Source organism: Pseudorca crassidens, chromosome 6, assembly GCF_039906515.1.
Source record: "Pseudorca crassidens isolate mPseCra1 chromosome 6, mPseCra1.hap1, whole genome shotgun sequence".
NCBI lineage: Eukaryota > Metazoa > Chordata > Mammalia > Artiodactyla > Delphinidae > Pseudorca > Pseudorca crassidens.
Window position 1 is genome coordinate 9,606,057 of NC_090301.1, and position 27,322 is coordinate 9,633,378.

General features: G+C 39.0%; 1 protein-coding gene across 20 annotated transcripts in view; it reads left to right on the plus strand.

Annotated features, from left to right (window-relative positions):
• Nucleotides 1-27,322, plus strand: part of TRIP12 (thyroid hormone receptor interactor 12) — a 149,834-nt gene extending 122,512 nt beyond the window's left edge. For 14 of the 20 annotated variants that reach the window (XM_067740292.1, XM_067740291.1, XM_067740295.1 and 11 more), the window contains 17 exons: nucleotides 739-890; nucleotides 2,371-2,543; nucleotides 2,933-3,006; nucleotides 3,088-3,287; nucleotides 3,932-4,059; nucleotides 5,622-5,773; nucleotides 6,874-7,016; nucleotides 8,333-8,489; nucleotides 9,798-9,896; nucleotides 16,941-17,055; nucleotides 17,349-17,503; nucleotides 18,509-18,673; nucleotides 21,506-21,670; nucleotides 23,242-23,355; nucleotides 25,385-25,479; nucleotides 25,935-26,038; nucleotides 26,783-27,322. In XM_067740292.1, coding sequence (XP_067596393.1) covers nucleotides 739-890; nucleotides 2,371-2,543; nucleotides 2,933-3,006; nucleotides 3,088-3,287; nucleotides 3,932-4,059; nucleotides 5,622-5,773; nucleotides 6,874-7,016; nucleotides 8,333-8,489; nucleotides 9,798-9,896; nucleotides 16,941-17,055; nucleotides 17,349-17,503; nucleotides 18,509-18,673; nucleotides 21,506-21,670; nucleotides 23,242-23,355; nucleotides 25,385-25,479; nucleotides 25,935-26,038; nucleotides 26,783-26,979 — 2,388 coding nt within the window. In that variant the 3' untranslated portion in view covers nucleotides 26,980-27,322. The remainder of the gene's footprint in view (nucleotides 1-738; nucleotides 891-2,370; nucleotides 2,544-2,932; nucleotides 3,007-3,087; nucleotides 3,288-3,931; nucleotides 4,060-5,621; nucleotides 5,774-6,873; nucleotides 7,017-8,332; nucleotides 8,490-9,797; nucleotides 9,897-16,940; nucleotides 17,056-17,348; nucleotides 17,504-18,508; nucleotides 18,674-21,505; nucleotides 21,671-23,241; nucleotides 23,356-25,384; nucleotides 25,480-25,934; nucleotides 26,039-26,782) is intronic. The other 6 variants (XM_067740298.1, XM_067740299.1, XM_067740303.1 and 3 more) reach the window with 1 other exon arrangement.

Below are 27,322 nucleotides of genomic sequence, written 5' to 3' on the forward strand. Positions count from 1 at the left end.
AGTAACCTGAACACTGTTGACTCAACATCACTCTGCTTGTTCATATGGCTTAAGAGAAGGCATCCCTAGGGAAGATTCTCTGGTTCAGCTGTGTAATAGGGCTAAGGACAAGTCTCCTGTGTGAAACTGTGTCACCATGTCTTTTCAGTGTTTGCAGGCATTGCTTATATTATTTTAACTTGTGCAGCTACCTAAAGCAGAATTGATGTTTATTTGAGAATCATTAGATGTGTAGCAATATTGGATATAGTTTTATACCATGCTTAAAATTATGTGCAGGTCTGTAATCTCTTATCTGAAACTCCTTGGGGCTGGATGGGTTTCACGAGTTCTACCATACAGTATATACAGCATGTATTACCTGATATATCCCCAGTGGATTCTGAACAGTACTTTGTACACATTAAATATTTTTGCAGCAAAACATAGGACTATTCCTACTAAATAAAGGTTGAATAAAGACTCCAAATGGCCTTGTGTCTGTCTGAGTCAGGTTTTGCCACTAAATGAGTTGTGTTTTCAAGCCTTTTGGACTTAGGAATTGTGAATATGGGATTGTGGGCCTGTACAGAAAGAATGTCTTTATTGAAATAATTTCTTTGGAAACAGTGTTCTAACCAAGTCCATCAAAAAAGGTTCAGTAGATTAGATCTTGTAAAACTGCCTATTAAATTTTCTTGTTGAGCATTCCATTTTCATGAGGCCTTGCTTAACCTATTGGTTTATTTATAACTTCAGCTTCCTGGAGAGGAGCCCATTGGAAGAGTAGAACCAGTGGGTAATGCACCTTTGTTGGCATTAGTTCACAAGATGAACAACTGCCTCAGCCAGATGGAACAGTTTCCAGTCAAAGTGCATGACTTTCCGAGTGGAAATGGCACAGGAGGCAGGTAAGGATCATTGCCTAGGTGTGCCCTTGCCATTGGACTTTATGCTTTATTTTGTTGAGGTAAGGTGGCAAGAGGTCTAGTGACGTCTTGGTCTGCTCAAAGAACATTCATCTATAAGGACCGCAGAAATTAAATATTCTAAAGTGTGAATCAAATAATTTTTATCCATAAAGTCGTACCCCGTATCTTAAACATGATGTTTTGAAAATATAAAACCAACTTGTGCTGGAAAGTTGTAATAGGCTTAGTTTTCCTTAAATTGATGTACTTTAATATATAAAGCTTTTCTCCAAGAAGTTTGTAGATATGGATAATAAAATGTTTACTTTCTGTGCAATAATGTGATTTCATTATAAGTGGTTTTGCAAAAACTTTGCATTTTGATGGGCTTTAACAAATAAGTTTATTTTTTTTCCATAATAAAGTAGTTTTACAGGACTCATGAAGTGCTGCAGAAAGAATTCATTAAGTTCATTGTTGTGTTCTTACGGAATGTTACGTGCTTCCTGGAATATTATGACTAGTTTCCTAGAAAATTTTAAAAAGTAGTTTGGGTTTAAAAAACACAGTCTGGTGTGTTTTAAAGATATTTAAAATTCTGACTGAATTAAAACAGTATGCATTATTGAATAATGAAGTGATCAGTGTGGACTAGATTTTTTTCTGCTTTGAAATTTAATGTAGAGAGTGGTATTTAATTTTGATTATTAAACTGTCCTGGAAGATTTTTATGAAATAAAGGGACACTTTCAAATATATTTGAGAAAACCATAGTGTTTTACATTTTTATCTAAATTTGTGTAAAATATGTCTGTTTACATATGTATATACCAATATAATGGAATATTCTTTCCCACACCCCTGTTTGCATGTGTTATGGAACCTTGTAGATAACTGCATTTTAAACTCGTCTTACTCTTGCCAGACCTTTTCAGAAATGAGCAGTTGAATATCATTACCAGGTATAGACTGGTATAGCTATTAAACTGCTTCACTCAAAAGACTATAGCAAAGTAAAATTTAAAGGTTAGTTTTTAAAGTAATTTTGTAGCTGAAATCTTTGAAAGCAAAAATGAGAGGGTTTGTTGTTTGTTTTTAAATAAATAGGATTTAGTAGGCAATGGCAAAATATTGCAGAAATGAGCATGCCCGAATGGTTCAGGAATTTTTATCCTGCAGAAATAATTAAATCTTGATCGTGAGGTATTTCCGCTTACATAGATTCATGGTGGGACAGAGATGGAAGGTTGATTTAACGTTTTCATATGCATGCGTACACATCCTCTTTTATTTCTTATTTTATCATAAAAAGTTTTTTCCAATAACTTGGAATTGCTGGCTTTGCTATATACATAACTGGTAAGTGCTACTTTGTGTCTCAAGAAAAATGCAGAGTTTGTATTATCTTGCTTTTATTTTAGTTAGTGTATGTTGGTTTTGAAAATAATAGAATAACTTTTTTTTCATAAATTATCTTGAGCTTTTCTCTCAACAGAGGATCACAGGCTTTAAAATTTTTCAACACACATCAGTTAAAATGCCAGTTACAAAGACATCCAGACTGTGCAAATGTGAAGCAGTGGAAGGGTGGACCTGTCAAGATTGACCCTCTGGCTTTGGTGCAAGCAATCGAGAGATACCTTGTAGTTAGAGGTACTTTCTGTACATGTATATTGTGTGTTTATGTGTACATTTGGGATGAAATTAATATTAAGGGATATATAAATTATTTCCCTATTGCTGCTTCTGTCAAAACCTAGCATCAGGAACTTCTGTACTCATCATTTATTTTATATGTAGTATGTAGAAATTTTGTAGGGATTGACTGCTTACTTGGTTGATTGGGTGATGAGTTACTTTATCCTGGTGGAATGTAATAGAAATCACATTTTGTATCTGACAGTTTTCTTAATCTTTCTGCTTTGTAGATCAAAATGTAATATACATGTTTTTCTAGGAATATGTTAGTTTAACCAGTATATATAGGCTTTTCTTTGCCACATGAAATTGCTAGGAGTTTAACAGACTTCTTGGGTCCTTAGGGTATGGAAGAGTAAGAGAAGATGATGAAGACAGTGACGACGATGGCTCTGATGAGGAAATAGACGAGTCTCTGGTAAGGTGCTGTTCTTACCAAGTTTTAATGTGTAAAGTTCAGGGCCTGTAGCTTCAATGGCTTTTGTTTTGCTTTATTTAGGCTGCTCAATTCTTAAATTCAGGAAATGTACGACACAGGCTACAGTTTTACATCGGAGAACATTTGCTGCCGTATAACATGACTGTGTATCAGGCCGTACGGCAGTTCAGTATACAGGCCGAAGATGAACGGGAGTCCACGGATGATGAGAGCAATCCTCTAGGAAGAGCTGGTATTTGGACGAAAACTCATACAATATGGCAAGTCTGAAAATGATTTTGTTTGGTTTTTCATCAACATTGATACTGTTTGTGTGTTTTGGAATTCCTGTTACTGGCTGGCTTGCATAAGGAGAGAGGGGACTCTAAATTCTATGTTTTATTATTAAAAGCCACTTCAAATGTTCCATCTTGTGTGTGTGCATGTGTGTGTATGTGTGTATATTTAGCTTCCTCATTAAGTCTACTTGAAAATGTGTTTGGGCAATAAATAATCATAATTTGCACCTACTTTTCTAGTAGCTTCATTTCAAGTCTTTAAATAAGGCAAAAATGTCTCCGTAAGATGATGTTCCTTTAGGTAGTACGAAGTTCGGCATCTCTGAGCCCTTAGACGCATTTGGATGCAGCTTCTTGCATTGTTGGTGAATGTCTACTACTTATTTAAACAGGGTGATTCTTCTCAGAGCCACCCCCTGGAGTTTCTCAGGTGGCCCCTCCTAGGTGATCTTTTCTAGGAAGCAGTCCCATTGGCAGTTCTCCAAATCCACAACTAGGGAGAGAGAGGATAGCCCTCAGAGAGTTGTTCTGGTAACTCTGTGGTGTCTGTGGCTTGCACTTTGGCCTTGCAGAATAATTCGCCATTTTAAAATCTACTTTGGGTTTACATACTCTTACTACTTTAGGTACAAACCCGTGAGAGAGGATGAAGAAAGCAATAAAGATTGTGTTGGTGGCAAAAGAGGAAGAGCCCAAACAGCTCCAACAAAAACTTCCCCTAGAAATGCAAAAAAGCACGATGAGTTGTGGAACGGTAAGTGATGTCTAGAGGGGCAAGGAGATCGCCATGGGGCAGTAGTCTTCCTGTCTTGACAGAGTGATTTATATCTAGTAGTAAAATCTTTTAATATAATTTATAAAAATACGAATTACTACAAATGCTTGGCTGCTTTTAATTGAACCCTTGACTTTAATGTCTAGAAGGTGAAAAGTTATCTTGAAAGAATTTGTGGGAAAACTTACCATTCTTTCCATGAAGAATTCATGTTTTTATGAAAACAAAAACAAATTTCATTAGTAGAGCATATGCACTAAAGAAGAGGCTGAACATTGGCAGGTTGACCCTTAATTTTTATTGTTATTCATTATAATAGTGTGATCCACCAATTATAGAAGGAATAAAAAGTTCTGCTAGGTTATAAAATGACTACAGAAAGTAGTAAAACCTCCCAATTGACTTACCTTCCTTTGTAGTATTTCCTTCCAGTCTAACTTTGCTCATTTCCTCCCTTTCTTTCTTTCTTTTTTTTTTTTTTTTTTGCGGTACGCGGGCCTCTCACTGCTGTGGCCTCTCCCACCACGGAGCACAGGCTCCGGACGCGCAGGCTCAGTAGCCATGGCTTACGGGCCCAGCCGCTCTGCGGCATGTGGGATCCTCCCGGACCGGGGCACGAACCCGTGTCCACTGCATCGGCAGGCGGACTCCCAACCACTGCGCCACCAGGGAAGCCCCTCTCCCTTTCTTTTTTATAAGATGGTTACAGTGCCTTACCAATAGGCTGCAGTCCTTGGGGACCAGCTCCTATCAGGGATTTCCAAACACTGGTGTTGTTGATGAAATTTTCCCTGATCCACAGAAGTAAGGGCATTGTAGCAACTTTGTTTTTCATAAAACTCAGTTTTTTCTATATAAAAGGGTGTTTGAGATATTTGTTTTCTATGTTTTTGGTATTAAAACAATTGCCCTTTTATGCAGAGATAGTGTTGTGATTTTTAATTTCTTTGCTTGGTAGAAGTAAATGGCAACAGTTTCAATCTCTCTCTTTTTTTTAATGCTATTACTTTATGAGATCTAAGAATAAAGGAATTGCAGATCCTACTTGGAAACTATCACAGTCTATCATGTCCTAAGTCTTGGATTAAATAACCAAATCTTATTTTTATCAGATTTATAACTTGGGAGTATTTGTTTATCTTACATGGCCATTTTAAACCGGATATAAAAAAATCCAGGAAATTTCTGTAACAGTGAACTTAATTTAAACACCTTTTCTTTACTCCTCTCTGGCCATTTTACTGTCAGTTATTTTTCTGATATAAAGGAGGAATGCAAAGGAGTCAGTTTTTCTCCTTTACAATGTATGAGTATGGGAGAGAAAGTGAAATTTTCCTAAGCCTGGATGATTTATCTATAAGATAAAAAGGGGAAAAAAATTGTTCAAGCTGTCAGTACTCTACTAGTAAGATACCGAGCGTTAAATCTTAACCACTCGTGGTTACTGTTTTTAGGCATGTTGAGATGATGCTGGCTTCGCTGACTCTGCCTTTCTAACTTTGATCAACACTTTGATCAAACTTTGATCTTTTGCCCTCTAGATGGAGTGTGCCCGTCAGTATCAAATCCTTTAGAAGTTTACCTCATACCCACACCACCTGAAAATATAACTTTTGAAGACCCTTCATTAGATGTGATTCTTCTTTTAAGAGTTTTACATGCCATCAGTCGATACTGGTATTACTTGTATGATGTGAGTAATGTTGTCTACTTTCGAACTTTTCCCTGATGTGTTGTCCATTACATGTTTTTTCTTAGTGTCTGTCTAGTGCTTGATCAGTTTCCTGTTGTACTAGAAGTAGAAACGATGATTCAGCGGAACAGCACAGATCCTAGCCCAGCATGTATGAAAGATACTCTTCCAGTATGTTAGTAAGAACAAAGCGTAAAGCAGCTCTGTGTACTTCATACAGTAAAGTCACCTATTTTGAGTTTAAAAATATGGTCAGATTTTCTTTTGCATTTATATTTCAGTGGTAGTATTTATACGATAACTTGAGCAAGTGGTTTTTACAGGGCAAGATGGATATTAAGTAGTTTCTTAGTCTTTGCAACTGATATTTCCCCAAAATACTATAGAATGCTCTGAACAATCATACCACTTAAGAAATATTAACGTTCAACTTGCTGGTTTTAATCTCCAAAAACATGAATCTATTTTACTGTAAAAGCTGTATCAACAAGAAAAATTCTGCATTCTCCCAAATGTGTCATCATTAGGTAAAAATTCATCTAGGCAAAATAGTATTTATGCTTTATTTTATTGTTTTTAAGAATTAAACTGCCACCTCGGTAGTCTTAAGAGCAATATAATGAAATATACATACATTTAATTTAGTTCTCTAGGCAGACCTAGCTCTCTTGGCAGACTTGTAAATATTCTCTAGCTATAATTTATAAAATTAAGCTACCACATAAAAATTGAACATTATTAGTTAAAAAATCTTTAGGTACCTTTAGCTAAAAGTTCATTTATTTAAGATGTGTATTAAATTCAAGTGAAAGTTGAATGCTTGTCTTTGATACTTCGCTAGTGGAGGGAAGAGTGAAGGAGCTGGCCCTGCATGAAGCGTTTGCTATGTCAGTGGTGCGTGGGGGTTGGGCTGTCTCAGCTGTACGTTGTGAAAGCTGTCATTCAGGTTGGGACATACCAACAGGAAGCTGTATGTTGGAAACCAGCAGGGGAAATCTCGGCACTCTGCACGCATATTTGGGAATAAAGGAAACGATGGTGACTATAATCCTAATGTTTTACTACATAATAGACTTTTTTTTTTTTTTAACATTTTACAGAATGCAGTGTGCAAGGAAATTATCCCAACTAGTGAATTTATTAACAGTAAGTTGACAGCAAAAGCAAATAGGCAGCTTCAGGATCCTTTAGTAATCATGACGGGAAACATCCCAACATGGCTTACTGAACTAGGAAAAACCTGGTAAGACGATCACTTCTGTAGTGGTGGGCTTGGGGGTGTTATCATTGTGTTGATCTTTATATATCTTGTTACAAAAACATAGTCTTTAGCAAACCTATTTAAATGTGTTTAGTTAATGCGATTTTTGATCATAGCTTGCTTAATTGTGTAGCTTCAGCATCCAAACAGGCTAGATGAGCTGGGGCCGGCACTAGGTCTACTTGATAGTATCTTTATGTATGAAATAGGGAAGTACACAAGGATTTTTAGTGAGGAGATTCAGCCCTCTTCCATCATAAAATTGGACACCAGAGGTGGAGTTTGGTTGATTCTCTCTCTGAGCCTGTTTGGGTCCAGACCTACATTCTTGGAGACTGTAGGACTGCACTGATGGATACGGGAGCCACCAGCCACATGTAGCTGTATTTACGTTTATTTGTTTTTTTTGTTTGTTTTGTTTTTGTTTTTGCGGTACGCGGGCCTCTCACTGTTGTGGCCTCTCCCGTTGCGGAGCACAGGCTCCGGACGCACAGGCTCAGCGGCCATGGCTCATGGGCGCAGCCGCTCCGCGGCATGTGGGATCTTCCCGGACCGGGGCACGAACCTGTGTCCCATGCATCGGCAGGCGGACTCTCAACCACTGCGCCACCAGGGAAGCCCTGTATTTACGTTTAGATGAATTAAAATGAAAATTTTTAAATGGGAGATTTTTAGTCACACTGCCCACATCCTTGCGTGGCTACTCATATTGTACAGAATAGATGCTGGATGCTTAGATAATCATAGGAAGTGCTCTGGACGGTTCTGTGTCAAGAACTGCCAAAATCATATGTCAAGACGCAGCGGGGCCTTGGTACTGCAGAGTTCATTCTTTAAAGATAAGCAGCTGCCTTTTGGCAGTTTTGAGTGACTTAACAAATGCCAAAGCCCAGAGGAAAATCATGAACTTAGTGAAACCATTACTTGTGTCTATGTGGAATGGGATGGGTTGGCAACCTGGTGAGGTGGTGATTATATTTTAAAATTTCGCCTTCACTAGTCATGTTATGCTTACTGAATGTCATTGAGAGATTAAAGATGATCTTGGATGGACTTGATTTTAATGGTTGAATTTCAGATTTCATAGTGAATGGCTACTTAATGCATTATTACTTGATCACTTAGAAATTTCATGCAAGAATTATGAAAATTCTTCAAAATTAGTTGAGTAGACCATTTTTATTGGTTACATTATAATTATTAATCTGTATCATATCAAAAGTTGTTTCTAAGCCAGGGTTTTTTAATGGTTTCTGATTCTAATTCAGTTAATAAATTTATATCGCATCTTTTTACAGCCCGTTTTTCTTCCCTTTTGATACCCGGCAAATGCTTTTTTATGTAACTGCGTTTGATCGGGACCGAGCAATGCAAAGATTACTTGATACCAACCCAGAAATCAACCAGTCTGATTCTCAAGATAGCAGAGTTGCACCTAGATTGGATAGAAAAAAAGTAAGTTTCTCCCGAAAATATTTAAAGATAAGTCATACTGATAATGGATAAACTAGAAATGTGATGCATCTAATTATCCCTATTGGTTTAGAGGCTTATCTTAGTCACAGTTATCTTCTTTGCTTACCTTCTTATCATATGTGTTAGCCATATTTTCCTATCAGTCTCTTGGGATCTCTTGGGATTCTTCTTTATCCTCCAGTAAGAGTCCTTCCCTCCCACCCCGGTTTCTGTAATGATTTCTACAGTTGTTTTTCTCTTTTACTCTCCATAACTCTTGTGCCAAGGAAGAATCTTCTCTTCTTTCACTGAGACCTCCTTCCTTTCCTTTCTAAATTAAGAACTCTAACCGTATCTCCCTTTTATAATTGATCCCTTTATGCAGTAGGTAGAATTAATCAAATCCACATCATTGTCTTAGCAAATCACACCAATTAGAAGAGACAAACAAAATCCTTGATCTAGTTCATGTCTCTATACCCGTCAGCCTTGTATTGCTGACTGCATCTTCTTGTGCTTCTAATCCTGGCCGCATGGTGATAACTCTAAACCACACAGCCCTGGGCCATTTACATCTGAGACTAGTTCTGCACTTCTCACACCGCACTGCCTTTTACTTAGGACTTCTTTGTTCATCATCCTTTTTCTTGCTGAGGATTCTTATTCAAGTCTGTCTTCCTACAAACTTCTATCTCCAAAAGTCTCACAGAAGCCATTAGTAATGGCTTAAAAAGGGGGAGTGGGAGGAATGAGAAGCAAAACAAAAAAACATTGTTCTTAAATCCTATCTTTATTTGTATCGTTAGGATTCCATAAACAAGGTGTAGGTAGAATTTGGAAATCTATCAAGACCTTTCTCATCCCCCTGCATCTCATTAATAGATATTTGCAGTGGTGCTTGTAGGATCTCTGCTGGTCAGAGCCAGTAGGTTTCCAGCTCACCTGTCACCTCCACACCTATTTCTCCATCACCAAACTATAAATGTACACAGCGAGATTTCATGGAGCCACAGCCCTGAATTGCATTGATGTTTGAGAAGGTTACAGAGATCCTTTCTTCAACAAGTTGAATTTTCTGAATTTGCCATGGGCTCAAGCTAATAACTACACTCACATCTAGCTTTTCTTCACGTACAGCAGGATGCTGTCAGTGTTTATAGCACTGCAGCTATGTCTTAAAACCTCTTCTGAGGTGTGCTTCTTTTTTAAGAAATAATTTTTAATGATTGAATTGATTTTTTTTTTTTGCACTGAGAGAAATGCCACCTGTTTATCAAAGTTTCCTCACATTTGTACTTTTCTTTGCAGCGTACTGTGAACAGAGAGGAGCTGCTGAAACAAGCAGAGTCTGTGATGCAGGATCTCGGCAGCTCACGGGCCATGTTAGAAATTCAGTATGAAAATGAGGTGAGCTTATGAGGCTGTGTTGACTTGTGCTCTTGATAAGATGTCCCTAGAGTTTCTTGGTCCTGTGAAATTCTAAAAGACGATTGGGAAATTTATCTCAAAACTTGAGATGTACTCTGTTTTCTCTTGAATCATTTGTTCTAAGTTCTCCATTTTTCGAGGTTAAATTGCATAATAAAAGGGTTTTTTTTTTCCTGGCATTAGAGCAAGTGTTGGTGTAATCTTTAGGTTGATAAAGTGAAAGGCTTTAAACATAACTTTCAAAATGTTTGAACTGCGTTTTTAAAAAAATCAGGTCTATTTACAACTCTTATATCATAAATGCACACTTTTAAGATACACATTTCTAAGTGTTGACAAATGTATACAGTCTATAACCACAACCACATCAAGATAAAGAAAAAATCCCATCACCACAGAAAGTTGTCTTAGACCGTTTTGCAGTCAGTCCCCAGCCTTCATCCCCAATCTCTGGCAACCATTGATCTGTATTCTGTCCCTCCAGTTTTGTCTTTGTACAGTATCATAATAAATGGAGTCATATAGTACGTAGCCATTTGTGTTACTCTGCTTTCACTTAGTGTAATGCTAATTCATGTTGTTGCGTGTATCAGTTTGTTTCCTTTTATTGCTGAATAATAGTAATAGTCCATTACGTGGACATACCATCATATGTTTACCTAACCATCAGTTGATGCACATTTGAGGTGTTTCCACTTTCTTAACTCTTATGAGTAATGCTGCTGTGAACATTTGTGTACAAGTCGTCGTGTAGACATATGTTTTCATTTCTCTTGGGTAAAATACAAAATACTTCAGGGTTGAATGGCTGAGTCTTTTGGTAAGGTATGTTTTGACTTTATATGAAACACCAAACCGTTTCCCAGAGTAACTGCCCCATTTTTCCTTCCCACCAGTAATGTAGTATGTGAATTTCAGTTATTTCACATGCTTACCAAAACTTGGTTATTGCCAGTCTTTTTAATTTTAGTTATTCTAGTGGATTTACTGTAGTTATAATTTGCATTTCACTGATGATTAATGATACTATCTTTTCATTTCTTATCTTCTTTGGAGGAAGTGTCCAGGAATTCTGCCCACTTTTTCATTGGGTTTTGTTTTATCAGAGCTTTTAGGAGTTCTTTATACATTCTGCATACAAGTCCTTTATGAGATAAGTGTTTTGCAAATATTTTCTTTCAGCCTGTTGTTTATCTTTTCATTTCCTGATGAAGTATCTTTGAAAGAGCAGAAGTTGTTAATTTTGATGAAATCCAGTTTATCAATTTTTTCCCTTTCTGGTTTATGCTTTTTGTATCCCAAGAAAATTTCCATTAAACCGTGTTCTCAAACATTTTTTCTTATTTGTTTTGTTAGGAGTTGTATAGTTTTAGCTCTTATATTTAGGCCTACGATCTGTTTTGAGTTTGTGTTTTTGTTTTTTTTTTTTTTTTTTTAGCTGCATTGGGTCTTTGTTGCAGCGCGCGGGCTCTCTCCAGTTGTGGTGAGCGGGGGCTACTCTTCACTGCGGTGCGCGGGCTTCTCATTGCGGTAGCATCTCTTGTTGCTGAGCACAGGCTCTAAGGCGTGCAGGCTTCAGTAGGTGTGGCACACAGGCTCAGTAGTTGTGGCGCACTGGGTTAGTTGCTCCACGGCATGTGGGGTCTTCCCGGACCAGGGATCAAACCTGTGTCCCCTGCATTGGCAGGCAGATTCTTAACCACTGCGCCACCAGGGAAGTCTCTCACGGGATGTTGATTAGGTTTGTGTTGAATCATGATCAGTTTGGGAGAGAGTTGATGTTTATGGTATTGAATCTTCCAGTGTGTGAATACAGCGTAGCCTTTCTCTGATTTAGGTCTTTAACTTCTCTCAGTATGCTTCATAACTGCAGTCTAGAGGTCTCTCGTGTAGATGTTTTATTAAGTTCCTCCCAAATAGTTCATGTTTTTTGATGGTTTTGAAAATAATATTGTTCTTTCTTTTCAATTTCCAGTTGCTGTTAGTTTGTAGAAGTAAAGTTTTCTTTGTTGACCTTGTTTTCTGTGACCTTGATAACTTAATTATTGGTTCTAAAAATTTTAAATAGATCATTTAGGATTGTTGTAGATACGGGGCTTGGGCAACTTTTCTGTGAAGAGCAAGATAATAAATGTTTCAGGCTTTGTGGACCATGTGGTCTTCATCACAGCTCCTCACTTCTGGCTTTGTAGTGTGAAAGTGGCCGTACACAATACAAACATGAATGAGCAGGGCTGTGTTCCAATAAAACTTTATTGATAGTCACTGAAATTTGAAGTCATATAATTTTCACACATTGTGAGATATTATTCAAGGATTTTTTCAACTGTTTAATATTGTAAAGCCCATTCTTAGCCTACAGACTGTACAAAACAGGCAGTAGGGCCTGAGCTGTAATTTGCTGTTCCATGTTGTAGACAGTCATGTCACCCATGAAAAAAGACAGCTTTACTTTCTTTCTAATCTTTCTTTTGTTTCTTTTGAGTTGTTTTTAAATAGCCAGGCCAGTATGCCAAAAGACTCAAAATAATGATTTTCTATAATTGACTCTGAAGTATTGAGTCTCCTGGGGATACTTTCCTTCCTTTAAAAATATTTATTTTATTTATTTATTATTTATTTTATTTATTTATTTTGGCTGCGCCGAGTCTTAGTTGCAGCATGTGGGATCTTTTTTTAGTTGCGGCATGAGGAATTCTTAGTTGCAGCATGCGAGCTCCTTTAGTTGTGGCATGCAGACTCTTAGCTGCAGCACGCATACAGGATCTAGTTCCCTGAGCAGGCATCGAACGTGGCCCCCCTGCATTGGGAGCGCAGAGTCTTAACGCACTGGACCAGCAGTGAAGTATCTTAATTTTTTTTTTTTTAAGACAAAACTTAAGTTTTTGGACATCTGAAACTTAACGGACATGACATTTCCAAATACTCCATTTACTTATTATTTATTTATAAAAGCCAACCACTCTGCCTCCCAGTTTTCTTCTCTGTGAAGTGTGGGTTGTAGTACAGCCTCAGAGTTGTGACAGTTCATGTGGTGAAGAGTTAGAACCGTGCCGGGCTCTTGGTGAGCACTATGTGTATGTAGCAGTTTAATCTACAAAGCTGTCTGTAGTTAACCAAGTGATTTTAATCATGACTTTGATTTTTCACTCGTTTTCTTAAGCATTTTCTCTTCCTCATTAAGACGTTTGAATAGTTGACAGTATTTAATCATCAAATTTAAAATTGTAAGTAGTTACGTACTAAGTATACAGAGTGCCAGGATCCAGGTTATGGCAGAGTTCCTGCATTCCCAGGATCACAGCGTAGTTGGGGGGACGCAGGACAGAGTGCGAATGGGTGTGGAAAGTGAGTGGTAGAGGTACCAAGTGAATGAGCCTTTCAGATGAGGAGCCTGTTTCAGGAAAGAGAGGGGAGAGTTAAGGAATCAAAGGGTGTAGCTTGAACCAGAGGATCAGGCTTGGTGGTGAAGAGCAGAAAGGAGTAGCTCTGGAGGGGATGGGAGGCAGACGGAATGGAAGCTGGGATAAGAAATTTGGGTCTTTTGAATCTACCCTGGTCATGCCTGTTGCTCAGAGGATACAGCTCTTATATGTTTACATGTCCAAATTTCTTACTCATGAAACTGTAAGACCTTTGCTGTAGCCAGCTTGTTCTGCTTGGTTATTTAAACACGCTTTTTCTACTTTGTTTTACTCCAACATATTTTTCTCTCGTCAGGAATGAACGTCTTTACTCTCTCATCCTTCATGCCCCTGTTCAGATTGCGTCTTACATGAAACCTAAACTTAAGTTCAAAATAGCATCACGCTGATTGTTCCACGGGTCAGGATTGAAATGCTGATACAGAAATCACAATTTTATGATTTTCACTGATGGGTCTTTCCTGATGACTCTGGAAGAAATTCTGTGAGCCAACTTCATTGAGGAAGAAGGGTTGGAGTGCTGGCTTTATATATGCTTAGGGCCTCGGGTTGTCAACCAGATTCAACCGTACAAGTCAGCTGGTGTCTGTTAGGAAGCCTTTCTAACTAGCTCTAGAAGAATCCTGACCAAAATGTCAGAACAGAATGGGCTCCATTCTTGAATAGAGATGACTGGTAAGCCAGGGAGGAACTAAGCCAGTCTCTGGGCTCAGCAAACCACTTGAGCCCATTACCTGTCACATGGTCTATGCCTCCAGGACGATGAAAGGTTAGGAGCATGGACTGGGGAGCCTGGTGCTGCCACTTACTAGCTGTATGAAGTCGGGCTAGTTATGTAAACTCCCCAGTAGTAACCCAACGAAGGGCACGGTGACTGTGCCTACCTCATTATGTTGTTTAAGTGATTAAATGCTAAAATGTGTAAAACACAACGTTATCTGTTACGTGGTATATGCTAGTATATAAGCATTAGCTTTTGAAAGAGAAAGACTTTGAAAGTTTCAAATAACACAAGTTGTCAAACTTTTTTGTTTTTCTGTGTTTGTTTCTAGAGCTTTATGCTTTTCCTTCCTTTTGGAAGACATTTTCCTCTACCCTCCTAGGTTCTTCTGGCTGGTCACAGGAAGTCTGAGTAACTCACCAAAATGGCCAAAACCCTCCTCTTAAATACTGTCTTCAGCCAAAGACAGAAGAGGATGTTGGGGGTAGTGGTTTGGGACTTCAAAGCGGGGAGGAAGGCAGTCCACATGGAGCAGATGTTTGGTAAACAAATATTTGCCAGGCCAGGCAGAGACAATGGGACCCAGAGTGGACTCTGATCCCTAGGCCCTGTTTTCCTCCCACCATCCCTAGCCCATATTCTTTGCAGATACCTCTGGTGATAGCTCTGTTGTGGGAACCGGCCCTTTATCAAAATTCTTTTAGGCAGTTAGAGAGTATAAGTCAGTTTCTTCCCTGAGTCTTTTGGGCCTTGATTGTTTTCAGCTGTAAGTAATCCGCATGCCAAAGAGACCTTTGGGGCTGGCAAATTTTGTGTCTCCTCGTTCCTTTCAAAACAAATGAAGCAAAACCACAGCACCTACCTTTTTTTTTAAGGGAGTGGCTGGGTAGGATAAAGATTCCTGGAAAGGTCAGGTCTATCTATGGGGTTGCTGGCCAGCCCAGTGCAGGGGTGACTCGCCAGAGCAGGTGTGACCTGGTCCTTCCACCCTCACAGAGGCTTCCTGGGATGAAAGTGTATACAGTTTTGCCCATGTCACTTAATATTTTAAGTTAAGTCTGTTTTACTGTTAGCAGTAACAGTATTTGGATGAAGGAAATAGGCTGATCTAATATATGATTTCTGTTTAACCTGGGATAATTATGCTAAAAGGAGCTAGGATTAACTGGCTTTAAAGCACCATCTGGTGGATACCAGGTGTTACTGCAGTTTTTTTCTTTTCTTCTTTCCCTACCTTCCTCCTAGGCTCACGTGTGAGTGGAGAACAAAATACACAAAGTCCTTACTGTCATGGAGCTTTTAGTTTGGGGAGGCCAATACACACACACACACACACACACACACACACACACACACACACACACTCATTCATTCATGTACATGTATATGTATATGTAGGATGTGTGCTGAAGAACTAAAGCAAAATAAGAAGATAGAGCATGATGGGGAGAGGATAGGGTGGAATGAGGTGACATTTGAGCAGTAGTCATTACTATCTAGGGGAAAGGCTATCTCTTAGCAGAAGAAAAGTGAAGCAAAAGCCCTGAGGCAGAATTCTCTGCCTGTTGGAGGATGACAGTGGCTAGAAATAGGAGTCAAGCGATCACATAGGACACCCGGGCCAAGCTAAGAATTTGAGCTTTTGCTTGAACGAGATGGGGAGCCTTTGGAGGCTGTGGAGGAATGATGTGAACTTAGGTTGTATGAGGATCCACTCTCACGCTGTGAGAGTAGGACATGAGGTGTGGAGAGCGCCATTGCAGAGACCACTTAGGAGCCTCTAGCACTGGGCCAGATAAGAGATGCTGTGGTGACCAGTTTGGAACATATTCTGAAGGTGGGGTTTACAGTGTTTAATGATGGGTTGTTAAGGCGCCAGAAAGGGAAGCATCACGGGTGGCTCCAAGGCTGTGGTTGCAGCAGGAGGTGAATACTGATGCCAGTTACAGCCGTGGAGTACTGACAGAGACGTGGAGCTGGGTTAGAAAGCTTTGCCAGACCCAAGCGGGTCACTGTTTGGAAAGTTACAGTTGACTGTTTTGTGGACTACATCAGATCCTTTAAGCTAGTGGGGAAAGGAACTGTGTTAATGGTGCAATAATACTCATTATTTACAAGTAATCAGTAAGTGAAATATAACCTTCTTGACAGGACTGTGGTTAGATTAGGCTTATAAACTATGGAATTAACTTATCTTTAGTTGCATATCTAATTTATGGTGTGAGCTGATAGGACCTTGTTAGAACATGAAGGAATAATGTGGGTGCTGGTGTGGGTCCAGACGTTCCTTTTTTTGTGTTTTATTCAACAAACCTCTATTAAATGGCTGGTGTTTGCCCCGGCACTACAATGGATACAAGGTGAATTAAAGTTACCCCTAAGTGAGGTACGCAAGCATGTAATGAAATCATGGTAGTCTAATGTGGTGAGTACTTAAGTAGCCAAAATGTAAGTTCTGAAAAAGAAGCAAAGTAACTGCTTGGGCAGATAAAGAGGCTTCTCCTAAGGAGTGGACATTTGAGTTGGTTCCAGGGGAACAGTTCACCAGAGAGAGAATGGGAAAGAAATCCATTCCAGACAGTGCCATCTGTTCCCTGAGGGCACGGTATATAGCTGCAAGGGTACTCGTATTAGTATATGAGTTTGAACCATACAATTAAAATGTTGGGGCCACAGGAAGCAGGAAATAGTAAAGGGTTGCTGGTTCTCATTCCAGGTGACCTGGACTGAGGGAAGACAGGACAGTTTGGGAAATAACCTCTAATACATTCTGGTAGACAGTTGTTATTAGTATCCATTGCCAAAAGGTTGGCAGGTTAAAAAAAAGGGCAGCACAGATTCTAAACTTTAACTTGTCCTACTTATGTTCCTCTGTAGGTTGGCACAGGTCTGGGGCCTACACTGGAGTTTTATGCACTTGTATCTCAGGAACTACAGAGAGCTGACTTGGGTCTCTGGAGAGGGGAAGAAGTAACTCTTAGTAATCCAAAAGGTAATACTAATCTGTGACTAAGTCAATTTGTTATTCAGTTCAGGTAAAGGGCCCTTACAATTCATTATATATATTTAGCTTATAGTAGAGGGCCTGGCTCTCTGAGCTAATTTCTTTTCACCTTTGTTTTCTCATTTATCAAATAAGGGAGACCCTTCCAGCTCTAGAGGACTTCATTCTGTGATTTGCTATCTGATTTTGAGAACACTGAATTTCTTAAATGTTCTTAATTACCGGGTCTGTCTTGTTTTGGGAAATAGCATCTAAAGTTTGGTGATTTACTCATTTTATAGGAAGCCAAGAAGGGACCAAGTATATTCAAAACCTCCAAGGCCTGTTTGCGCTTCCCTTTGGTAGGACAGCTAAGCCAGCTCATATCGCAAAAGTTAAGATGAAGTTTCGCTTCTTAGGAAAATTAATGGCCAAGGCTATCATGGATTTCAGATTGGTAAGTATAGAATTACCTTTTTTCCTACAATTTTTTTGTACCTGTGTTCTGTGACGGTACCTTAATCCCCTGCATTTAATGCTATATTTTAAAACACTGCTTCACAAACCTTAATGTGCATATGAATTGCTTGGAGAATTTATTTAAAAAGCCAGTTTTGATTCAGCAGTTCATGGGTCAGGCCCAGGTTTCCACATTTTCTTACCAGCATTCAGGTGATACCCAAGTGCCAGTCTGTGGACCGTTCCTTTAGTAGCAAGGGTTCAGAGAATCAGGCAACATTAAGGGTGGTTTTAATTATATATATTTTTAAGTGTTTGAGTTAGATTTTTAATTCAATAGGAAAAGTATGAGCATGTGGCTAAACTGCAGTAAATTTCCATTAACGTGCAGGAGTGAAAATAACCCAAAAAATTAGTATTCACAGAGAGGTTTGAATGTTTCTGGACTTTTCTTCGTTTTTTTCTTCATGTTTTCTGAGATACTTTGTCAGTATGTGTAAGACGTTTTCATCTGATGTCAGGCTTACAATTTCATTGTTGTTGAAAGAATGTGCTGTTAATCAGTTATTTTTGAAGTTCCATTTTTTCATTTTAGTTATAAGTAATTGGTCTTCTACATTCTTCCTTCCGAATATGCAATAATACAGACTGAAGTGGAATTAAGTTCACTTGGTCCAAAATTGAGAAAGACTCCTCTAAACATCTCTTGGTGTTGAGGTCCTTATGGAGAATGTATGTCCATCATTGAAAACTTCTTTTTTAGGGCCAGTGTTTCAATAGGAATCTTCAGGTTTCGATTTTTTTTTTTTTAACAATATCAGCCCCAAATTGAGTTTAAATGGGGACAGTTTCATGTACTGAGAGAAACAGTTCTTTAAATATGTTTTTTTCCCCTGGGGATTACTTGACCTTTTAAAATGACCTCTTGAAGTGTCACTTAAAGAATTGAGGCAGTGCTAGAAGCTTGGTGTGACTGTTGTGATATTTGCACCTTCTCTTTCAGGTGGACCTTCCCCTGGGCTTACCTTTTTATAAATGGATGCTACGGCAAGAAACTTCGCTGACGTCACACGATTTGTTTGACATTGACCCAGTTGTAGCCAGATCAGTGTATCACCTAGAAGACATTGTCAGACAGAAGAAAAGACTTGAACAAGATAAATCCCAGGTAGGCTTAGAAAATGAGACAGTCAAGTGGATCAGTTTCTTTTTGTAGAAAGATGAGTTCTTTGTCAATGATTTGTATTTGGTCCAATTATTATTTTATATTGGAAGAGTTTAAATTTTTATTATAATAACTGAAGCATATGATTTTACAGTTGGTAAGATGACCTGTAATAACAGCAGGTGTTGAACAGACAGCTTGACCAGCAAATAAAATACACCTCTAACTAAAACCATAGGGCTCTTGTTTATTATATTTTAGATGGACATTATGTATCTGGGCAGATACTCTATCATACTGAGTTCTTTTAGTAAGCATTTGAATCAATAAGGCTATTCGCAGGACAGATTGATTTTCCAGAAAGATGGCTTAATTTAGGAACAGTTCATCTGTTTCTAGAGAGATCTCAGGAAGATATTTTTAAAGGTCATGGTAGGTATCACTGTTTCTTGGTGACATCTGTTAAGGTTTCTCTGTTAGATCTCATGGGTAATTTTGATCTTTAAATCATTAATGTATATTCTCTATACATTAACAAAATTAAATCATTTGAGAATAACAGTGGTTCTGTGTCTGACATTGGAAGAAGACAAAGTTGTATTTTTAAAAAGTGGCATAGAGTCAGACGTCTTGTATGGGGGCAGGTAACGTGGACCAGTGTTAAATCAACTCCCATTTTATAAATTACGTAAAATAAGAATAGAGATTTAAGATTCTGTAGCTAGAAAAAGTGTCACATCTCTTAAGATAGAGAGGAGCTTATAGTAGATGGGGTTTTTAGAATACTTTTTGTCGGGGAAGGAGGTGATTTGTAAGAAAATTAATTTTATCTCCCATATTAATCGGTAATTATTAATGGTAATTTTGGGGTAAATGTTTATTAAGAGAAATTGGTGTTTAAAGAAGCCAGGTCCCTCTTTTCCATATAAAACCTGTTGTCTTGGGATTTTTAGTAAGGTTTATGCTCACCAACTTTTAAGGTTTAAATTTTAAACTACTGTCATCTTATTTAAGATCATCTCTTAGGAAAATAACGCAAACACCACCACAGACAGCCCCGCCCGCTCCAGATACAGGACAGCTTGTGGTGCTCTTCCACGAGCCTTACGTGTACTCATTCATTTAATCTGCTGTGAGATTTAGATATTCCCGTTACCCCTACTTTACACATGAGAAACCCAAGGCAGATGGTTGAGTAACCTGCCCACAGTCACATACCTAGAACACCGGAGAGCTAGAACTGAAACCCAGGCTGTCTGCTCTGGAGCCCACACTCTGACAGCTTTTGCAAGCTCTCTTACTTACCCTTGTCTCCAGTGCAGTGTGCTGCCACAGTTCTCTTTCTCAAATCTTTGGAGATTTGTTCTTCTAATCTTTATTATTCCTGATGTTACCAATTTAAAAATATAAAATCCGTAGCACAGAAACCACACTCCAGAAACTGGCAACTGGAACATGAGGACTGGTGGTATTCTCACACACCTCATCTCATTATTTATAAAGCATTCTGATGGAGCAAGTTGTCCTGGCTGAGTTTCCACTGGGCAGTTTAAATTCTTGAAAGGCACATGGAAAATGGGCTAAAACTTGGCTTTCAATTTAACGTGTAAGGTCTAGAGAAAGAGACAGCTAATTCCTTTTAAACATCTCAAGGACATATTGTATATTCTAGATTCCTATCAATGATAGCATTTTGGAGAGCTTTCTAGTCAGAGAACGTTAAAATGGAGAGTTTAAGTCCTTTTGCTGAAGAATATTTCAAATGTAAAATGAAAAGTCTTTCTTTGTGTGTCATCCAGTGATGTTCCCGAAACTGAGAGAGACCTAAACATGTATTTTTGCAGAGGAGTAAAAATTCTCAACAATGTATTTTACCTTAACCCTAACCCTCCTCTGTGTTTTGAATTATCTGTAATCCTACGCAGCTTTCACTTTCCTCTTTAAAAAATGACTGTTAACCAGAACTTCGTAGCCTTTTTTTTGTTTAAATGATTTTCTGCACTTCGACTGTTTAGCCATTAGGAATTTCATACTCGGAGGCATCTTTAATTCGGAAGGTCATTTACCTTCTTTCTCCTATACTGGATACCTTCATTTTCAGATAGAATTTGCAGTTTTGTGTGTTGGTCTTTGATTCAGAAATTATATTTTATATAAGCCTTTCATGATCTTAAACATTTTAAAAAGTGAATAATACTAACTTTTTAACATTTGTCTTCAGAGTAGGAGTTGACTTTTCTTAGGGGTTTGCTAGAGCCTTTTTTCATCACACTGTTGCTGTATGAATACAAATTTGTTAATGCTGGGCCTACAGTAATCGAATGAAGAATCTCTGGGTATTCTTTAGACTTGAGCTTGCAGAGAAAAAATTTATTTATACTAGATAGTGCATTATTTGTATCTGCAATTTCCTAACTGCACTGTATTACTCAGTATTTGCTATATACATGTATTGGATTCATTAAGATTAGCCTAGAATTTATAAAAAGTTTGTCTGGCTCTATAGAGCCTACCCTCTTAAATTGACCACTGTGCAAATGATTATGGCCTTTCTGTGAAATCTGACTGAATATGGTCAGACTGAGTAGCGGACACCTCATTGCAGAGGAGCACTCAGGCTATCTTGTTTTCTCATATAAAATAATTGGATTTTGAAGTGTTTAAGATTATTTCCTTTCTGATCTCAGTGACTTATTTTTGTGTAGATGATGACAAAAAAAGAAAGAAATAAGAGCTAAGGGAACCCATAAAATTTATTAGCATATCTTTTATTTCATAAACACAAACATAACTGACTGAATTACTGGGCTTGACCCCCCGCCCCCTTTTTTTTAGACCAAAGAGAGTCTACAGTATGCATTAGAAACCCTGACTATGAACGGCTGCTCAGTTGAAGATCTAGGATTGGATTTCACTCTGCCGGGGTTTCCCAACATCGAACTGAAGAAAGGAGGAAAGGATATACCGGTCACCATCCACAATTTGGAGGAGTATCTAAGAGTACGTACTCGCAGCGCCCCCTGGGGCGAAGACCAGCTGTGGCCATGCGGGGCTGGGCCCGGGGGGCCTGCTTTGAGGCGGGGGAGGGAAGGGAGGGTCGAGTGAAGCACAGGTGCGTGTCCGGTAGCTGCTGCACACCGTGGTGTGAGACCTTTGACGCCCGGGATCACTGCACGAAGTCCACTTCTCCTGACCTTCGCTTCTGTTTGCTCTTGAGAGAACGTGTCAGATGTCTTGCAGTACCTTCTATAACCTTGAACTCTCTCTCTTCAAGCTTGAATACTATCTAATAACATCTCATTTTCTTAGTTTGAAGAAATCAGTGAAAAGCAGCCATCCCTTGTGTTGTCACTAAACTGCATTTCTACCTTTCTATCAAGCCACCTAACTTGACCTAATAGCCTTTAACGCTGTCCACGCGTGCGTGCGCGCACACATTTATGGGTTTGGTGAGGCCTTTCATGATCCTTGACCATATTTGTTAAGGAAAACAATTTTGTACTGAATACAAATTATGTTTTAGATTACAACCTATGTAAGTCTTTATTATCACTACTTTTGGAAAAATTTCTTTTGGTTTATTCCTGACATTGAATGGAAAGAGCATTGGGTTCCAGACAAAATACCACCTATACCTCCTAGACCTGACTTTTCCACTAACTTACTGTGGGATTTTAGATAGAACCTCTGAAAAATTTCAGCTCCAGTTTCTTCATCAGTTTGAGAGAAGAAGATAGCAGAGGACCTCTATTATTTAGTATGCCTAACAGTTCTGTGATTCCTAAATAATTCCTTTAACAGTCAGTAGGGCTGTGTTCTCATACTACCTACTTTGAGAAAATTAATCTTTCAGCTTACTAGTAAATGATGAGTTAACTCCAAACTAGGTTCTCTGAAAATATTTGTAATAATGCTTGTGTTTTTCTGTCAACAAAACGCTATTGTTTTCATTTTTATCTGAGTAGGTCCCCTATTTCTGAATCCAAAGGGTTAGCCAAAGTCATTGATGACTAGGAGATGTTGGACCAATAGCAGATGCTTTCTGTGGCCCTTCAGTTTCACGTGGCTGCATTCCAGAGTTTACCTTTCTCTAAGTGGAGACACATACTGCAGAAGGATTGGGCTCTAAGAACTTAACAGGAGTTAGAACTAAAAATTGCACATTAAAAATTTAAAACACTTAACAGTTGGTAATTTTGACTCTTGAAACATTATCTTTAATTCTCAATAACATTTTATCCTCTTCGGAAGTTTCATCTGCTTCTCATCTGGTAAGGTAAAGTATAACTCATAGGGATTTTATGTACTGATAAATGAATTTTAAAACACACTAAATATATTAATTTATAACACACATGGCATTTTTTACATTTTCTTATTGGCCAGACCCTGAATTAGAAGTTGACCTGACTTGTCTTTTACTTACATAGCTTACTGGGAGATATTTTAAAGACTTCATTTTTTTTTTTTTAAGTGATCAGGAAGGATGTTTCACTGTAGTTTGCCAAATATTAAATAGGAAAGAAATCTGAAATCTTGTCGCAGATTTTGAAAGAGTTTTCTTTTTGCAGCTGGTTATATTCTGGGCACTAAATGAAGGCGTTTCCAGGCAGTTTGATTCATTCAGAGATGGATTTGAATCAGTCTTCCCACTCAGTCACCTTCAGTACTTCTATCCGGAAGAAGTGAGTAGCTTGTGTGTAAAAGATATGGTCATCTCTAGTTCTCTACCTATAATTATCTTAGTGGGGTCTCTCTGTGCTATTTAGTCAAAGACCCCATTGTTGCAAACAGAAAGGTAGATGGTTGGGTGCGGTGGCGGGGTGGATGTTTGGGAAAGATAAGATCATTTCCTGAGTGAGGAAGAATGTTAAATGTAATGTATTAAGTATAATGTATAACATATATAAATAAGTATTAAATATAGTATAAAAGAGCATGGGATCCATGTGTGATTGAGTAAGCATAGCGTTCTGTTTTTCTTTTTGTTTCTGTTTGTTTTTTTTTTTTTTTTTGGCTCTGTTGGGTCTTCGTTGCTGCGCACGGGTTTTCTCTAGTTGCGGCGAGCGGGGGCTACTCTTCATTGAGGTGTGCGGGCTTCTCATTGCAGTGGCTTCTCTTGTTGTGGAGCGCGGGCTTCAGTAGTTGTGGCGCATGGGCTTAGTTGCTCTGCGGCATGTGGGATCTTCCCGGACCAGGGCTCGAACCCGTGTCCCCTGCATTGGCAGGCGGATTCTTAACCACTGCGCCACCAGGGAAGTCCCAGGCATAGCATTCTTGTCAGCTGACCCTCGACGCTGCTTGGTGGAGAGTGGGACTTGGGTTTCTGTACACCTGTGGCTGGCGGGGAGAGCCATGGGTCCATAGTAATGAAAGTGACACTGGGGAGGTTACTTGTTGTTGTTTTTAAGCTAAACTTTCTGGATTCGCTGAGATGTTGATTGTTTCATGAGCGAGGTTAGTCCTTGAAGTTTTAAGGAAATGTTGCAAATTACCTAGTTGCCAAATCCAGAGAACACTTGTGAGAATGGAGTTAATGAGTTTATGTGCATCATTTTTTTCCAGCCGTCTTTACTTAAGGTGCAACAAGAATCTCAGAAAACTACTTGCTGATAGTGGGGTGTCATGGTAGGGTCTGGAAGGTGTTTGGCCCCCGGTGGGAGCCTTTCTGTTTCTGTTCGAGCACTAGCTTTAGACTACACCTTTATTACCGACTGAATCGGGGATCTTTAAAGGACTTAGCGTTTTCATCTCAATTATTATTTTTATGTCCACTTTGATTTGCTGCTTATTAAAACATGTGGTGTACCTGGCACTTTTAGGCACTAAGTGTCACCTGGAATTGAAAACAGCAAGTGTTCCTTTTGGAATTGGATCCTGGTCCCCACTACTTAGCGGTGTGACCTTACCCAGCTTGTCCTATCTGAGCTGACTGGCTCATTCATAAGATTGAGATAACCTCTCGCTTACTGAACAAGATACATAAAGTACCTGACAGTGAGTGACACGTAGTAGATACCAAATTTCACATGCTCCAAATGGATTTTCTCAGAGTGTACGAGTCATCCTGCAAATGGGCAGTCTACCAGGTGAGAGATGGTTTAATTGGAAACTCATGTTAGATTTTCCAAGGACACACAGGCATTTTTTGCTTTCTGATATCTGTTCTGTAATGACTAGCGTGGTCCTAGATGACCATGTGGCACAGAATTGCCTTTCTTCGCAAAGTGGGAAAACCTACCCATTTGCTGTGTCTCAGTTCAGCTCTCCTCTCCCACTTCTGTCTCCAGCTCACTGTTCTCTCTCTTGGTTTCCATTATGGTGTGCCCTCGTGTTTCTAAAAGCCAGGATTTATAAAATCTCCCTGGTTAGAAGTAGATATTGAGTTAAAGCCTCTTAAGAAACGAGAAGAATTAGGAGAACTTCAGTTAAGGGCTGGTCTCAGGTATGTTTTGTCTTAGATTAAAGGCTCCCTAGAACCTAGTTCATGCAAATGGGCAGCGCACCTGTTCATGTCAGCTGAAGAAGAGCTTGAGTCTGTAAATATACTAGAAGAGCACATTGTAAAAGCACATTGTAAAGAGTACCAAGCTGAAGTTCTGGGGCTTCTGTAGACCTTTATATTGGCACGCCACAGAACAGAACATGCGTGCATTTTCAGCCAGTTACACAGCTGTGTCCTTAGTAATCTGTTGCCCGTGTTTAAACACACAGCTGGATCAGCTCCTGTGTGGCAGTAAAGCAGACACTTGGGATGCAAAGACACTGATGGAATGCTGCAGGCCAGATCACGGTTATACTCATGACAGGTAAGTCCTGGGTTCTGCCAGTTTTCAGATACACACACATATATATACATTTTAAAATTTGTTTACTTATTAAAGGAGGCTTTCTAATATTTTGGCTTCATTTCTCTCAAGACTGCAACTTCAGGACCGAAAGGGTTTTTTGTTTTTTTTGCCCCAAGTATTTCTGTGAAAATGGGCGGGAGGAGGAAAGGTGGGGAATCCCACTGTGACCCCATTACCCATTTTTACGTATAGTAAAGTGGAAATATCTGTACAATCCCAGACAGGTCTTATTTATTACAACAGTAATCATTCCACTTGAATTCCAACTGTAACAACAGAAACATATTTGAGTGCATTACAATGTGAATTCATATGTAGTCATATTTACATTTGATAGTCTCTAGCTAATTATGAGAGTCAAAACTGTATTTTAATACGATGAAGTAACTATGGTATATTTATTTCTGTTATAGTCGGGCTGTGAAGTTCTTGTTTGAGATTCTCAGTAGTTTTGATAATGAGCAGCAGAGGTTATTTCTCCAGTTTGTGACAGGTAGCCCAAGATTGCCTGTTGGAGGTGGGTACAGCGGTTGATTTACTGTAGCTATGAGTGAGTGTATGTGTGTGGGGGGGGGGGGGGGTGGAGAACGCACGCAAAACTTCAGTGCCAACAGCAGGATATTCTTTATTTGACCTTGAGTGCCTCTTAGTTATTTCAATATCATAATGTTTCTAAGTTTTCAATTTGTTCTGCAGTGTGTTAAGGGATATCACTGGCAGGACAATTCATAGGGATTGACTTAAACACACTGAAGTAGGACTACTACTAATGTACATGTAATGCTGCTTCTCTACACAAAATTCAAATTCTCAGACATACGTACATTATAAACCCTTAGATGGTCTTAGATGAAAAGGCATTCTAAAGTCTGTTTTTTTCAGAAATGAATCCTAATATGAGTTGAATTGGCGCTCTTTTAAAAGCATAAGGGAAGCATAAAGAACTCTTTGCCTCCATGTTATACAGTGACTTTTGATTGTAAATAAAGCACGTACCAGGTTCCGTACCCTCGATATATCTTGAATGGGTAGAGTTCATTCAAGATATATCGAGCAGGAAAGAGTACCTCTGTGTATGGTAATGCTGTGCATTAGAGCAGTGTAGTGTGTTTCTGATGGGGGCAGATAAGAAAGGGTACGTATACTTGTGCTTCCAGACCCATTCTCCTTATGGATGAGAGGCGGGTTTCCCTGAGCTAGCTGGCGGGCATCCCGTAAACTTGCCAAGTTCCTCTGTCCTTCTTTCTTCCCTCTTCATCAGGCTTCCGGAGCTTGAATCCACCTTTGACAATTGTCCGGAAGACCTTCGAATCAACAGAGAACCCAGATGACTTCCTGCCCTCCGTAATGACCTGTGTGAACTATCTTAAGTTGCCGGACTATTCGAGCATCGAGATAATGCGAGAAAAGCTGTTGATGGCAGCGAGGGAAGGGCAGCAGTCGTTCCATCTTTCCTGATCACAATGAGAAACGCAGTGTCTGCCTGTTACAGCAAAAGAGAAAAATCATGATTTCTTTTCTAAATGTATCACCTGAGTCAAGGAAACATGTTACGCCTTCTTGTTGTAGGAAAACGGCTTGCAGATTATAAAAGAGACACTTGGTTCCTATTCCTTAATGGCCCCATGGACTTAAAGTGATCAGGCCCTAAAACGTTGTTGTGATGAGGTTTCTTTAGCAAGTTCTTGTTTAAATTATCATTTATTTGACGAGTGAAGTTTTTAACTTGCTTTGCTGTGTGAAATTTAAAAAAAGGGATGTTTTTCCAGGCTGAAACAATAAATGTCGCTGTGCAGTTTAA